This window comes from Piliocolobus tephrosceles, chromosome 15 (assembly GCF_002776525.5).
Source record: "Piliocolobus tephrosceles isolate RC106 chromosome 15, ASM277652v3, whole genome shotgun sequence".
NCBI lineage: Eukaryota > Metazoa > Chordata > Mammalia > Primates > Cercopithecidae > Piliocolobus > Piliocolobus tephrosceles.
Window position 1 is genome coordinate 11512490 of NC_045448.1, and position 15176 is coordinate 11527665.

At 47.0% G+C, this 15176-nt stretch overlaps 1 protein-coding gene across 4 annotated transcripts in view; it reads left to right on the plus strand.

The window, feature by feature from the left end:
- LPIN1 (lipin 1) overlaps positions 1–15176 on the plus strand; it is an 80100-nt gene that overhangs the window by 26347 nt on the left and 38577 nt on the right. For 3 of the 4 annotated variants that reach the window (XM_023199319.1, XM_023199329.2, XM_023199323.3), the window contains exons 5-12: positions 45–170; positions 2319–2426; positions 5771–5897; positions 8463–8766; positions 10078–10171; positions 11130–11320; positions 13360–13453; positions 14669–14738. In XM_023199319.1, the coding sequence (XP_023055087.1) occupies positions 45–170; positions 2319–2426; positions 5771–5897; positions 8463–8766; positions 10078–10171; positions 11130–11320; positions 13360–13453; positions 14669–14738 (1114 nt within the window). The remainder of the gene's footprint in view (positions 1–44; positions 171–2318; positions 2427–5770; positions 5898–8462; positions 8767–10077; positions 10172–11129; positions 11321–13359; positions 13454–14668; positions 14739–15176) is intronic. The other variant, XM_023199335.1, reaches the window with a different exon arrangement.

Here is a 15176-nt window from a genome sequence, read left to right on the forward strand (position 1 = left end):
ATTAAGAATTCTCTGACTTTAGTCTTCTGATTTTTTTCCTCCAGAACTCTTCCTAATGATATATCTCCATTCCAAGATGATATTCCTAAGGAAAAGCTCTCCCCAGCCGTGATTTACCCTCAGTCAGCCTCATACCCTAATTCAGATAGAGAGTGGTCGCCCACTCCCAGGTAAGCTGTTCCCCTGGCCCAGGGGAACAATTCTAAGAAAAGAATGAAATAGAAATGAAAAGTGAAAATCATTAGGACCAGGAAAAACACAGTGTAGAGTAGGAGGTACAGATTAGGATTAAAAACAGAACATGTTCAGATCATACACTTATATCTGGTGTCAGACTCCATCTGCAGATATGGCTGTAGCTCCCTGGAGGTGAACTTGAAAGGAAAAACATGTAAATTACATCATGCTAATTGTTAATAGGAGAAAACACAGTGGCAGAGCCTTTCTTGATACTTAGCCCTAAGTAAAATTCAAAAACACAGACATTGCCTCAGGAGCCGCTGAGGTCGTTCAGGGTTATTAGAATGATGCCTCCCCCCACACTTAATCCATTCTGCCGAATTCAAGAATATTTATTTCCCTGAAATGAACTCACAAGTTGCCCTAGAGGAGAACTTGGAGAACTAGGGCTGCTCACTGTGCAAATACCATCCTGATGACCCCGAGATGTTTACACCAGTGAAGCCTGTGGGAATAGTGAGCCCCCCAGCTAGTTTTCAAAGGACTGGGGGAAGAGGGTAGATCTAAATCCTGTGTTCTCAACACAGGAAATAATATAACCCCCACTGGGATGAAAATTCATTCTTGGGTGGCAACAGAATCTTAGACATTACAATGGTTTGTGGTCTCTAAGGGGCCATAGCATTCAAATCTCATGGTGGGTGGAGCTGGGCTATGAATTTCTCAGAATGCTCGGGGGTGTGGTGATAATGAAAAAGAGACTGAGAAACGCTGATCTAAATGCCAGTGACATCCTTGGATTATTCGTACACCTCATGCTTTAGATTTGCTTCTGGAATCTGAAGTAGAAGTGTGCGAGCCCTTAGAAACTCTGGGTTCCTGCCTAAAGCCAGTCTTATCAAAACGCCACCCCGGTTCCAGTTTGATCAGGGTAACCTTGTGCATTAGCAAGCGGCAGTCCCCATTGTGTGCTGACATGGAGGCTGGAGAGAAAATAGACACGTCCCATGTCTGGTTTCCAGCCAATACTGATGTCGCAGGTTAGTCCAGCAGGCTGAGGCTGAGGCCTGTGACAAAGTCCCTGCATGGAGGTCGGCTGTGTCAGAGCCTAGTCCTGTTCAATAGAAACATAATAACTAGCACCATATGTAATTTTAAGATTTCCAGTAGCCCTATTTTTAAAAAGTTAAAAAAAGATGAAATTAATTTTAAAGCTATATTTCATTTGACCACAGTATTTCCAAAATATCATTTCAACAAGCAATTTTAAATAATTATTAATGAGATACGTCACATTTCTGTTTTCATACCAAGTCTTTAAACTCCATTCTGTATTTGACATGGGCAGAACATCCCAATTTGGACCAGCCACATTTCAAGTGCTCAGGAGCCACCTGTAGCTGGTGGTTTATTATAACGGACAGTGCAGATATAAGACCTTTCTAGATTCTCATTCTTTCTCTAGGTCTGTGGAGATAAAATAGCGGAGGGAAAAATAGTGGTGTAGGAGGAAAATAATATAGAATATTTAGAACCCAGTAATAGATTGAAAACTCTGTTCAAGCACTGTAGGTTAATTTTAAGGATTTAAAAGAAATACTTTAAACGCAACTCTGAGCATGTTTAATGCTCCAAACATCTGTCACGTTTTGCCTCATGAATGCAGCACGATGACTGAGTCAGGTTATGTAGATTGGACCGTCACCAAATGGAATGACAAATTAGGATAAATAGCTACATTTCCACACTTGGAATTAGGTATTTTCTGTAAAGAGACAGTTGACAGCATACACGATCAGATTTTTGGATTATGTAGTTTGATTCAGCATCGAAGTGTGGCCAGAGACAATCACTCCTATACGTGGGTGAAACAGAAAGTGAAATAGGTCATTTGGCAGTTTCCTGTTTTTGTGTCTCAGAAAATTCACACTGGTGTCTTAGCAATTTCAATATCCAGTGCTCTGCCATTATCAGATGCCTGAGTTTATTTTCTTAAAAATGTCATTGTTGAGAGTAGTCAAATGCTTTATATAATCTTATATATAATCTTTATATAATATACTTTATATAATCTTACTTGATGTAATTGACCTCTGATTTTGTCTTTCTTTTAATGTGTATCACGTGGTGGTATCCAGTAGCCTGGTAGATTGCAAAAGGACTGCCCCTCATCTTGCAGATGCGGCCGAGGGAGGTCTGTCTAGTTCTTGCCCTCCACAGTCTTCCCTGTTCCATCCTCCGGAAAGGTAGAGGAGTTACTTTCCCCATTGGGATGTATTCAATAATGAAAAATTTGATCTAACTCTTATTATAAGTGTATTTTACCATTAACCAAATTACTTATGAAGAAAATACCTGTAGATTATATGAAGTGAAAATTTTGATCTAACTCCTACAAATCGATTTCACTAACCAAATTACTTATGAAAAAATATGTCTATAGATTACTCTCTTCCTTTCATTATAAGCATTTGTCGATGATCAGATTTTTTTTTTAATTCCTAAATTTGACTCTCTGGAAATTATGGTTAAGCAAATAATTTTACCTAATTCTGTGGAGTGCTTTGGAAATGAGAATAATGAAATGTGGCTTGGGAATATGATCTTATGTCTTCTGTCTAGGGTTGTTTGACAAATAAGTTTACAAGATATTTTTAGAATACCCCTTGAATTTATTATAACCATTTAAGCAGTTTATTGGGCTGTCTGAATAATGGAGTCAGACACTTTCCACAGCATTTCTAGAACAGAATCTTGGAGAATGGGCTGGGTCTCAGACTGAGGATCGCAGGTTGGTGTGTTCATTCGAGGCAGTCATCTCAGATTTCCGCCTTCATTCCCTCAGTTTTGGCCTGCCTACTTTGTGGACTTACATGGTTTACTTTATAAGCCCTTAGCAAATGAAGCTACGATTAATCTGTACATGGGAAAACCTTTTTTTCTTTTTGATTAAAGAACCAGACCTCAGGATGTACTTCATGCAGAGGCTATATTTGCAGAAGAAAAGTCCGTTTAGAATGAGGAAAACAAAGTCGTAAACAGTTGTAACTAATTAGCCTTATTGGGACTGGCAAAAATACTGAAAACTTTGATAAGGCTAATAAATACCTTATTTATGAACATCAGTCATCGACCTTGTAAACTTACTTTTTTGAACAACCCCTTGATCTTAAAATAATAATATTTGATGACAGAGCACTTTGGAGTCATCTTTCTGGTAAATCCCACTTGGCGGTGGGCCCCGTTCCTGGGTCCTCTTCGGTCCGTCTGAATTCCCTCAGTGACGGTCGGCAGAAAGCGCATCTATATTTGTGCACAGGACCTTTGGAGAAGGGCTGCTGTGGCCTGAACAGGCAGCATTGATGGTGGTGGCCTGTTTGCTGTCGGGGAGGGACTTGCAGCTTAGACTTTTGTGTAGGGCTGGGCTCCTTATGCATGGGTTGGCACGCGTGAGTGCCTCTATGGCTTTGTTTCGTGGCTTGCGGCTTTTAGGAAGGGACCAGAATGTTAGGAACTCTGGAGTTCGGAGTCGCTGCAGGAGAACCGTGTTCCACATTTTTGTTCTTCTAGAGCAGAGGTTGGTAAACCACGGCCCATGGGTCAAATCTGGTCCATCATGTGCCTCTGTCAAGCTTTCCCGGGCATAGACAGTTGGTTTACATACTGGCTGTGGCTGCTTTCACACCACCACGGCAGCGAGTAGTTGCGACAGACGTCATAAAACCCATAAAGCCCGAGATATCTGCCACTGGGCTCTTTACAGAAAATGTTTGCCGACCCCTGCTCAGAGCCAGCTTTGTCTAAAGGACTTTATTTCATTTGGTGGCAGTGAGATAATTTATTGCTCCAAAGAGCTTACAGCCAAATATGTTCTATTTTGTATGGTAAAACAGTGGCAAGAGCTTTTTAGACAAATACTTTGAGGTTTGGGCACAGCACCATTGAGGGTGAGAAGCCAGTTTCGATGGACTTCCTCCACGATGATGCTGGAGAAAGAGTGGATTCAGGTCAAACTTGTAGGTACCAAGGCCCCTCGCTGGAGGCCACAGCCTGCACTTTTCCCATTGCAGTGATACTGAACATGTGACTGTAGATGCTTCAGTGCCATAAAAGCGTTGTCTCTTTGGAGAAGTCCAGTTGTAGAACTGGAGGAGCAAGGAGGTTGAAAGGCCAGGGGGTTTTCTCACACGGATGTGTGGGGGCCCCACGTGCCTTCTCATAGGACTGCTCCCTAAAGGGCAGAAATGTGTGTCTGTTGGGAGCAGGGTATCCCATTGCAGAAGCTCTCCTAGTGTGATGTCAGGAGCCTCCTCCCCCCAGGCAGGAGAAAGAGAGCGTACAGGCTACCCCGTGGCAGCACGTCGTTAGAAGGGCTGGGAGTCGGGGGCACCAAGGGAGCAGGGACCACCCTCTGCCTTTCTGTGTGAGATGAGAGAGGTGGCGCTTGGTCTAGCTACCCTATGTAGCTTGAGCAAAGAGATTCAGGATCAGTTTAGCCCATAGGGTCCGTGTTTGTTGGATACAAGTTATGGATCATCATGAACTCACCTTGTATTGACAGGAAAGTTGTATTCAGTTGGAGTTGAACTCTAACTCAAAGATAAATGAGACCAGGAGCATCAGTCTCCGAAGAACAGACAAGGTCCGGGAAAGAAGATGACAAGGGAAACTGCAAAGTTTTATTTCCTGCTTTGTCTGAAAACTCTGCTGTCTTCTTCTAGAGGAAATGATGCAGGAAAATAAGCAATAATTAACCATGTTATTATGCGGCAATAAATAATTACAAGAGTTGCTGCTGTAAATAATATTTCTCTAAGTTGTTTAGAATACGGTGAGGATCTTGTGGATAAGTTAGTGACTTTTGGATGGTTACTTTGGCTGGGCAGAAGTAAGACCTCATTTGGACCTTCAGAGTAAAAATTCAGGAAAAGTGGAGGTGGTTGCTGAGCGAGCCTTAGCCAGTTGGTAGTCCCTTGTCAAAAATTCCTGGAAGACATAAGACCTTAGAAAATATCAACTTGGAGGCTCCTGCCCAACGTTATCGAGTTTATTTGTGGCATCCAGCATCTTTGGTAAAACTGGCATATAATATAATTCCCTGTTTCCGAGGCCAGTGCAGATTATAAATATTTAAAATATAGACTCTAACGAGTGCCTGCCCGAGCCAACCAAGACCCTTTTGCAGCCCTCTGACAGCAGAGGAACTTGGTTTGGAAGCAGAATGCAGGAGATGCGAGTGCAGAGCGGGGTGGGGAAGGGTGGTCTTTTTGAGGTAAGAACACACTATTTTTCCCTTTCTCTTTCCATCTCTTTCTTTTGTAAAACATCCTTTTCTGGGTTACTTCTTTTTCTCCTCTCCTCCGCGGTGCAGCAGGCGGCAGGGTGGGGCGGGCGACCCACGCGGAGCGCCTTCCACGGGACGCGCTGCACTGCCCCCTGGTGGCCGAAGGAGGGATTTGTCATGAGGCTCTGCTGAGAGCGAACGACAGCTGGGGTGCATTTTCTGGGCTATTTGAGCCATGGAGCTGGGCCCAAAACATTTACAGAAGTTTCTTTTCCCACCTTAATTTTCGCTTTGTGTTTTCTTAAGTCCTTCCTGTTCCCGACCTTCAACACCTAAAAGTGATTCAGAATTGGTCAGCAAGTCCACGGACAGGATGGGGCAGAAGAACCCAGAAATGCTCTGGCTGTGGGGAGAGCTGCCGCAGGCTGCTAAGGTGAGCGTCTCTTCAATTCTGCCACGGACCGAAGATTTCTAACTTAGCTTAAATTACATGGAATTAGTATCATAGCATAGCCAAGAAACACAGCTACCAGAAGCCAGAGGTAAACCAAAATATATTAAGGATTAGCCTTGAATGTTGGAATTACTTTCTTCCACATTACCAACATTATAGAGAGGTCTCATTGCTTTTGTAGATGTTAAACCCATGGGATTCCTCTTAGGATTTACTTTTTTTTTTTGAGACAGTCTCACTCTGTCACCCAGGCTGGAGGACAATGACTCTATCTTGGCTCACTGCAACCTCTGCCTCCCGGGTTCAAGCGATTCTCCTGCCTCAGCCTCCAGAGTAGCTGGGATTACAGGCGCGTGCCACCACGCCTCACTAATTTTTGTATTTTTAGTAGAGACGGGGTTTCACCATGTTGGCCAGGTTGGTCTTGAACTGCTGACCTCAAGTGACCCACCCACCTCGGCTTCCCAAAGTGCTGGGATTGTAGACGTGAGCTGCCGTGCCCAGCCAGGATCCACATTTTCTATCACAGCTAAATGCAAATTAAATTAAAGAAATACAACTTACACACAATCTTGCTGTCTTGAAACTGTAAACAAAAATAGCTTCCAGCTCTTGATTCTGCTAGGTCAGTGATGACTGGAGCAAAGCCACAGGCGGAGAGATGTGGCCTCTTGGCCCATTGAAAGAGAAGCTCAGTTGTGAGAACTGGAATCCACATGTTCTTGTGTCCCTCACAGAGAGAGACATCTGGGAGAGCCCTGGGAGAGGGAAAGGCTAATAGAACAGAAATGAAAGATTTCAGCCTAATAGATAAACAAAGTCAGAAAACCTTAAGGTTTTGATTCATCAAGTAGTAAGTATTTCTGGGCCCTCATTGTTGGTGGGACCCCGAATTTGACCCTATGGATATCTCCTAAATACATAGAGAAGTAGCTGAGTGTAGCAGAGAGAATGAGGGCCTGGGAGGCAGCAAGTTATTCTGGGTTTGAGTCCTCACTCCACCACTTGCTAGAAAGGTGACCTTGGGCAAATGAGTAGACTTCGCTGAACCTCAGTGTCTTCATCTGTAAAATGGTGAGAAAATGACAGAATTTTTGGAAGGTTAGAAGGGCTAATGTAGGTATGTGAAGTATCTGGCACCTGTAGGCCCTCTGAATATTTGCATTCTTTCTCCTTGGCTGTGCCACATGCACGCTGAGCCCCAGTTTCCCTATCTTGGAAATGCAGTGGGTTTTACATGTAGGTACATAATTGGTTCAGCAAATGTGTTTCTAAAAACATGAAATGAACACAGTCTTTTCTTTCAAGAAATTTTACTTGGTATGCTAATGTATTATAAGCATCTTTAATTATGTTATTATATCACAAGCTTTAAAAAATATTGTAAGGTCCTTAGACGATGCTATAGCCTCTTGCATCCCCAGTAAGTGTTTGTGATATGAATGAATGAGTGAGTGAGTGAATGACTATTGAAAACGTTCTTTATAAAGAGTCAGGATGGGCAGCTTTTTGGAGAGTAGTCTGTTGAGGCCAAAGTTGTGGATCCATTTCCTTTCTAGGTTACATTTAGATTTCACAGAAAATGCTGATTTCCCTGTCCACAGCTATGGTGCTGACCCAGCCAACTCTCTTTGCAAGTTGATGTCAGTAGTTGCTGGAGAAACAGCATGGAAGTGCAAATCCGTCACTTCTTCTGGCAAAATAGTTGTAACCGCAGATTTTCTGTTAGCATTGTTTTCATTTTCCATTGAAGCTGTTTGATCAGATAGAGAAGTGAATACCTTTTCCCCTCTTTTTAGCCCATGAATTGCATTTTGGGTTTTGTTTGAATAAATCTTTTCTGTAACTGGAAATCCCGCTGGCGGTAGAATCAGAAATGCTAATTTCTCACTCATGTGAACCAACTGTCACCAAATCTTGACTTATTCACTCATGTTTTGGGAGTAAACTTCATTGAAATATACATACAGAGAAATACAGATTGTAAATGTATAGCTCAATACATTTTCACGGCAGGAACAGATCCGTGCAACGTGCACCCAGACCGAGAAGCAGAGCGTGACCAGCAGCGTGGAAACCCCCACTCTTTGTGGTCACTGCTCAGACTGACCCCTCTGCTCCCTGCAAGGGTAAACTTGATCTTAACAGCAGAGATTAGTTTTGCAAGATTCATTCATGTTGTTGGTGTAGCTGTAATTCATGTATTCTCATGGCCACAGAGAATCCCAGTGTGTGTGACTAGACTTGCCATCTAACAGTGAACATTTAGGGTGCCCTGCCTGTTGGCATTGCTAATCTCACTTCTCTTTGGCAGTGGATGTTTTACAGGAAAGTTCATTTGCTTTGGACCGGACTTTTCATTTGGACCGGAAAGTTCATTTGGTTTCCGGACTTTTGGGCAGGTGTAGAAGTCACCAGGTGATTCCCGAGGCTTAAAAGTCCTTGCCTACTTTTGATTACTTCTTGTTCTCTGTCCAGTTTTTCTGGTTGCCTCTGTGCTGACCTTCTCTTTCTCTCTCTGTCCCTTTCTCCTCTTTGCTCCAGTCTTCTCCACACAAGATGAAAGAGTCCGGCCCATTGAGCACTAGAAAAATTTGTGATAAAAGTCACTTTCAGGCCATTCACAGTGAATCTTCAGACACTTTTAGTGACCAGTCGCCAACTCTGGCCGGGGGTGCACTTTTGGACCAGAACAAGCCTCAGGCAGAAATGCAGTTTGTGAATGAAGAAGACCTGGAGACCTTAGGAGCAGCAGCGCCACTCTTGCCCATGATCGAGGAGCTCAAACCCCCCTCTGCCAGTGTAGTCCAGACAGCAAACAAGATGGATTCTCCTTCTAGGAAAAAAGGTATGAAGGTTGGGGCTCCCCAGCTGTCTTCCTGTTCGTAGTTTGTGCTCACTCTGCAAATGACAGGTCCTTTCCAAAGTTCCAAGGAAACTGAGGTAGAAACTGAACTATGACAATGATCATGTTCAGTCTGTGCTCTTCGGAGGAATATTTTAATTATCAGAATTTAGTCATAGGAAGTCAGACATGAAGGAGGCCTTGAGGATCATGTAGCAAACTTCCTCATTTTACGCACTGGGGCTGCTGAGACCTGGGAGAGTTAAGTCCTTTTCAGCATACGATGGGACCCATAAATGTGACTTTAATAAAGCTGATTATTAGGTTAATCCTGGCCACCTCTCTTCTTGACCTGTGTTGCTTTCCAGCCCCTTACCCACTGTAATTTCTGCATACCATTTATCGCGATTTCAAATGATCATTATTTTATTGATTTATTTTTGCCCGACTCCCCCATAGTCTGAGATCAAGAGTCTTTTCTATCTAACTTACCTTTCTCTCCTCGGTGCTTGGCATAGTGGTTGGCACACAGTGGCGCTCTGCATTGGTTTAATGCACTCCTGGCTGTGTGTCAGTATCAACGATGCCAGGCCTGATCTCCATCCACCCAGCAGCTTCGTGTGGTGTTCTAGAATTGTATGGACCAATTACATCATTCTCTGCCAGAAGTAAAGAGGACATTTGAAGTCATCATGCTCAGTGTCTGACAATGCACAGTGTCAGATGCTTTGCCTCGGGGTATTGATGGGGAAGTGCCTAATGAAAGCTTTTATCATTTCATAATAAGTGTAATGATAATGGTAATAGCCTCAATGCATTGAGTGCTCAGTACACTTCAGGCACTTTACGGGGGAGGAATGAGGCTCACAAAGTTAACTAACTTGATCCCGGCCACACGATGGTGGATGACGGCCCTGGTTTGTGGACCTTGGTGGTCTACGGTCATGTTGTACTGCCCACCATTTTTCAGTGGGAAAAGCGCAGGCTGTGGCCTCCAGCGAGGGGCCTCGGTATCTACAAGAGTGACCTCAATCCACTCTTTCTCCAGCATCATCATGGAAGAAGTCCATCAAAACCAGCTTCTCACCCTCAACGGTGCTGTGCCCAAACCTCAAAGTATTTGTCTAAAACACTCTTGCCATTCAGTTTTACCAGACAAAATAGAACACATTTGGAACTACTGTGGTTCTTAGGAAGCATGAGTACCTGGGAGCACATCTGCACATAGTGTTTAAATGCTGTTTCTATAGATACAAGGCCATGAGGTCATTTCTAGAAGAGTGGTTTTCTAACACGATCCATTCGCCCTTTTAGATAAACGAAGCCGACATCTTGGTGCTGACGGCGTCTACTTGGATGACCTCACAGACATGGATCCTGAAGTGGCGGCCCTGTATTTCCCCAAAAAGTAAAATTCCTCTTAATTCCTCACATCATTTTCTATAATCTAAATACCATTCTGTGTGAGCCCAGTCTTCCCTTATGTTTGATTAGAAAGTGTGCAAGACAGCCAGGCACGGTGGCTCACGCCTGTAATCCCAGCACTTTGGGAGGCTGAGGTGGGCAGATCACTTGAGGTCAGGAGTTCGAGACCACCCTGGCCAACGTGGTGAATCCTCATCTTTATTGAAAATACAAAAATTGGCTGGGCATGCTGGCACGCACCCGTAATCCTAGCTACTTGGGAGGCTGAGGCAGGAGGATTGCTTGAACCCAGGAGGCAGAGGTTGCAGTGAGCCGAGATCATGCCATTGCATGCCAGCCTGGGCCACAGAGTGAGACTGCATCTCAAAAAAAAAAAACGTGTGTGAGAGAGAGGCAGCGGGAGGCTCCCATTGCGTCGTGAAATGTGCCTGCTCTCTCTATGGACATAGGGGGTGGGCACTGGGCGGCATCCCCACCTTGGGACAGGGGTGCAGGCACCAGACTGCCCTCCCTCTGAAGCCTGAGGTCATGTTGTCCACAGTGGTCATGGTCCACAGCCCAGTAAGTGGCGGCTGTGCAGCCCTTTCTTCCCCCAGGAGGGTGTCCCATGATCCTGGGGACACACCCCCAGTCCGCCTGCGATCTAGGGCAGGGCTGGTGCCTGGAGGGGAAGGGCAGGGAACAGGGAGGACAGCTTACTTCTTAAGTGTATTTTAGGGGAATATAGAGAGATGCAGCCGGCTGAGAAATAATGGTTTTGTCCCCTAAGCTAAGGCGTTTAAATGTCTCTTTCCTTGTGGTGCTTTAATAAACATCTGTGCTGAGATGCAGTCGTCTGCAGCTCTGAGGGTGGCCTCGTGCCAGAGCATCACCGGATGGCGATGTGGGACCCTGGACTGGGACAGTCCTCAGCCGGTCTCTGCCGCTTTTCCTCCTTCCAGTGGAGACCCTTCTGGACTCGCAAAACATGCCAGCGACAACGGAGCCCGGTCAGCCAACCAGTCCCCGCAGTCTGTGGGCAGCTCAGGCGTGGACAGTGGCGTGGAGAGCACCTCGGACGGGCTGAGGGACCTCCCTTCCATCGCCATCTCCCTCTGCGGGGGCCTCAGCGACCACCGGGAGATCACGAAAGGTACCGCGGGCCTCGCGCGGGCGCCCTCTGGTGGCCGCCGGTCAGAAGGGCCAGAGGCTTAGGTTTCTCCAAGGGGTGCGTGTCAAGGCAGCTTTTCCCTTGGTTGCGGTTAATGAGAGCACAAATGATAGCACCGAACTCGTAACCCCGATGTTTCTAGCTTGCAGTTAGCCGGCCTCAGAGTTCTGTGGGTCACACGTGGCTCAGGCCGTCACTGTGTGTCCCCTGTGTCCCAGGCGAGCACTGCAGGGACGGCCTCCAGAAGCCTGCAGGCCGGGGGGGTGGTGGTGGGGGGGTGGTGTCAGTCTAATTAAATTAGAGAATGTTGGCAGCGAGAGAGAAGTGTGCCGGGGCCTTGGAACAGGGAGGTCTGAGTTGGTCAGAGGAGGGCTGGGAAGTTTTCCCAGCTGGATTCAAAGGGCGTTAATAGGGTGGGCTTAGGTGATTCATTCATAGCACTGCCACATTCATAGCAATGCCCTGCCAGGGCCTCCTGACAGTTCCATGGCAGGGTGTGCCCAAGCCCCACAGCGGGGCGCAGTCAGCAGTTATCAGCTGATGGACGCCGGCACTAGACACAGTCACCCTGCACTCCTCCCGCCCCCTCCCCCACTGCTTCCTCTTTTCCATCCCCTCGTGGTATTTCTGGCAGGGAAGGGGCTGAGGCTGTATACTTCTTCCCTCTACCTCTCAGGAGCCACCCGCATCTCCCCTTCCACCCAGGGCTGCCATCTGAGACTCCTGCCTCTGCCCTGGTCCCTTCAAGGCTTTGGGAATTTCTTCTTCCACAAAGATTGAGGCCTTTTTGTTCTCACGCCTTTGCCAGCCATTCCTTTGAGAGCGGAAACAAGATTGTGTGCTGGGTCCCGCCAGCTCCGTTCATTCACTCAGTTTTCCTAGGGCCACGCATTAATACCCAGGCCCACTGTGTTTCTGAGGTCATGGGGGGCGAGCGCACTCTCTGGACACTGGCGTGAGGAGACCAGTGTCCCGTCGAGTCCCCTGGGTGTTCCCTCCCTGATACACATGAGCTGGTGGGGGTGGGGTGACAGCACTGACAAGGCCAGGTGCCGTTATCTGAGTGTCATCTCATGGGGCAGGATCTGCGAGTGTCCAGTCCTTACAGGTGAGGCCAGATTGTCACAGGAGACCCCAGGAGAGTCCCCAGAGGTCCTGATTAGGGCTCTGAGGGTACATGTCGAGGCCCGTTGGGCTGGCATCATGACCCAGGGACTCTTTTCCTGGACAGAGGAGATTCTTAGTGTCTGATGTCTGCTGGGATTCGGTTTGGTTCAGGGTAAATAGGAGCTCCCAGGGAAGGAGCAGGTGTGGCTCTGGGCCAGGGAGATGGTCAGAACCACGGTCAAGGGTCAAGGTACAGCCCAGCTGCCAGAGCCGGTCAAAGAACTGAGAGCGTCCAGGGCCGAGGTCTGGGCCTCCTGACCCTGCCACCTTCTCCTCCGCTCTGATCCGGGTGCGGCTGCCCCAGTGCGGTGAGAACAGTGCCCTTCCTGCTTCCGATTGTGTTGGAGGCAGCCCCGCTTTTGGAAGGGCCCTGTGCTTCCTGTTCACGACCTTCTCGGTCCCCATGACCACCCTAGGAAGCAGATGTGGTTATTATCCCCATGCTAGAGGAGGGAGCTGGGGCCTGGGAGGTGAACCGCTTGCCCAGGGTCACCCCAGTAATCATGACTTCAGCCGAGGGAGCCTGGCCTCTGTGCCATGCGTAGCCATGACTCTACCTGTGCAGATGCACGTGCATGCTGTTTTCACCCCTACTCCCTGTGTGAACGTATGTGCCCCAACTAAGGTACACGTCCCCCAGCATCCTCAGACTTGCCCTGGCCTCCCTGCATTGCTGCGCAGACACCGCCCTCCAGATAAAATGGTGCGGCCTTTACAAATACATTTTATAGGATTGTCTGCGCAATTGGAATGCACAAACTCTCAGAAAACACTTGTGAGTGAGCGAATGAAAGGTAGGCCTAATTTTGAGCTGACCTGTCTTTTTCCCTGATCCTCTACAATCGCTGTCACAGATGCATTCCTGGAGCAAGCTGTGTCGTATCAACAGTTTGTGGACAACCCCGCTATTATCGATGACCCCAATCTCGTGGTAAAGATTGGGAGTAAGTAAGTACCTCTTGAAAGTCACTTTGGCAGTAGCATGATACTGTTTCTGTTTCATGTTTTCAAATAGACCTAGACATTAAGCCTTAGAAATATATAAAATCAAGACTTTGCTACATTGCTTTATTATGCCTTCACTGTGGTCGGAGTTCCATGCCCATAGAACTGGCAAGACAGCTGATAGGTTCCGATAGCCCTCAGTCCTGTGAGTTTTAGTATTCATCTCTACCAGTTTTTCTTTTTTTTCTTTTTTTTTTTTTTTTTGAGACGAGGTGTAGCTCTGTCTCCCAGGCTGTGTGCAGTTGTAGCTCACTGTAGCCTTGAACTTGTGAGCTTAAGAGATCCTCCCACCTTGGCCTCGCAAAGTGCTGGGATTTCAGGTGTGAGCCACTACCCTCAGCTCGATGTTCTTATTGAATGTGAACAGTCACACTGTGCAGTACATGGGTGTATCAGAGTAGCCTACATCTCTACCCTGTTGAAAAACTTCATTATCGGCCGGTTGCAGTGGCTCACGCCTGTAATCCCAGCCCTTTGGGAGGCCGAGGCGGGCTTATCACGAGGTCAGGAGATCCAGACCATCCTGGCTAACACGGTGAAACCCCGTCTCTACTAAAAAAATACAAAAAATTAGCTGGGCATGGTGGCGGGTGCCTGTAGTTCCAGCTACTTGGGAGGCTGAGGCAGGAGAATGGCCTGAAGCCAGAAGGTGGAGCTTGCAGTGAGCCCAGATGAAGCCACTGTACTTCAGCCTGGGTGACAGAGCGAGACTCCGTCTCACAAAAAAAAAAAAAAAAAAAAAGGGAAAACTTCATTATCTGAGGACAAGGGATGCACATTTATTTTTGCAGACTGTTAGCAAGCTTTTCTCCCTTAAGCCATGGATGTTTTACACCTAGTTGCCTTTTCCTTGACATGTGGCAAGAAATACCCCAAGCACATTGTGTTTGCTGCAGCAGCTGTACTGTGGGATTTGGGCTGCTGGCATGTCCAACTGTCCGCCCTGCTGGCACGGCTGCTGCTGGGCCCTCACTAGCGGCTGGGGTGAGGTGGACGGGAGCCTCTGCCTGGGGGGAGAGGTGGGGACTAGCAAGAGTGTTGAGCTCTTTAAGGACCTTGCTGGGGTCCTGAGCTTTCCTTGTCTACTTTATATGACATCGGAAAGGTTTTCAGTCTGAGCCTCCGTTTTTTGACATCTATTTCATTGTTTTGTGTTAGATACTATAATTGGACAACAGCAGCACCCCTCCTCCTGGCAATGCAGGCCTTCCAGAAACCTTTGCCAAAGGTGAGCTTTAACATGAGAAAGAAAAGGGGATGCTAGAAATGATGGGTGGCTTAATCTGGGTGGTTGGAATTTCACTTTTATTGTGGAAACCACAGCGTTAATTCCACTGTGCTGTTTTGAAGTTCATGAGCATACAGGCCGGGAGTTTCAGATCTCTCTCTTGCACCTTGCATGTGGGTCCCCCTCCTCCTTATCGAGGCAAAACCTCCCAATCATGGACCAAAGATTCCTTTCTCAATATCTGCCGTGCAAGGGGCACAGGTGGAGGCTGAGCAGACGGGTGCCAGGACCTCAGAGCCTAGTGAGGACAAAGGGAGATGAGTGTCACCCTGGAAGGGGTGGAGCAGGCATCAAGGTCAGGCGCAGGTGTCCGTGCCAGTGTCAGGTGCTGCTCAGCCAGGAAGCCAGCCCCATGCCTGATTCTCTGAGGCTGGAGCC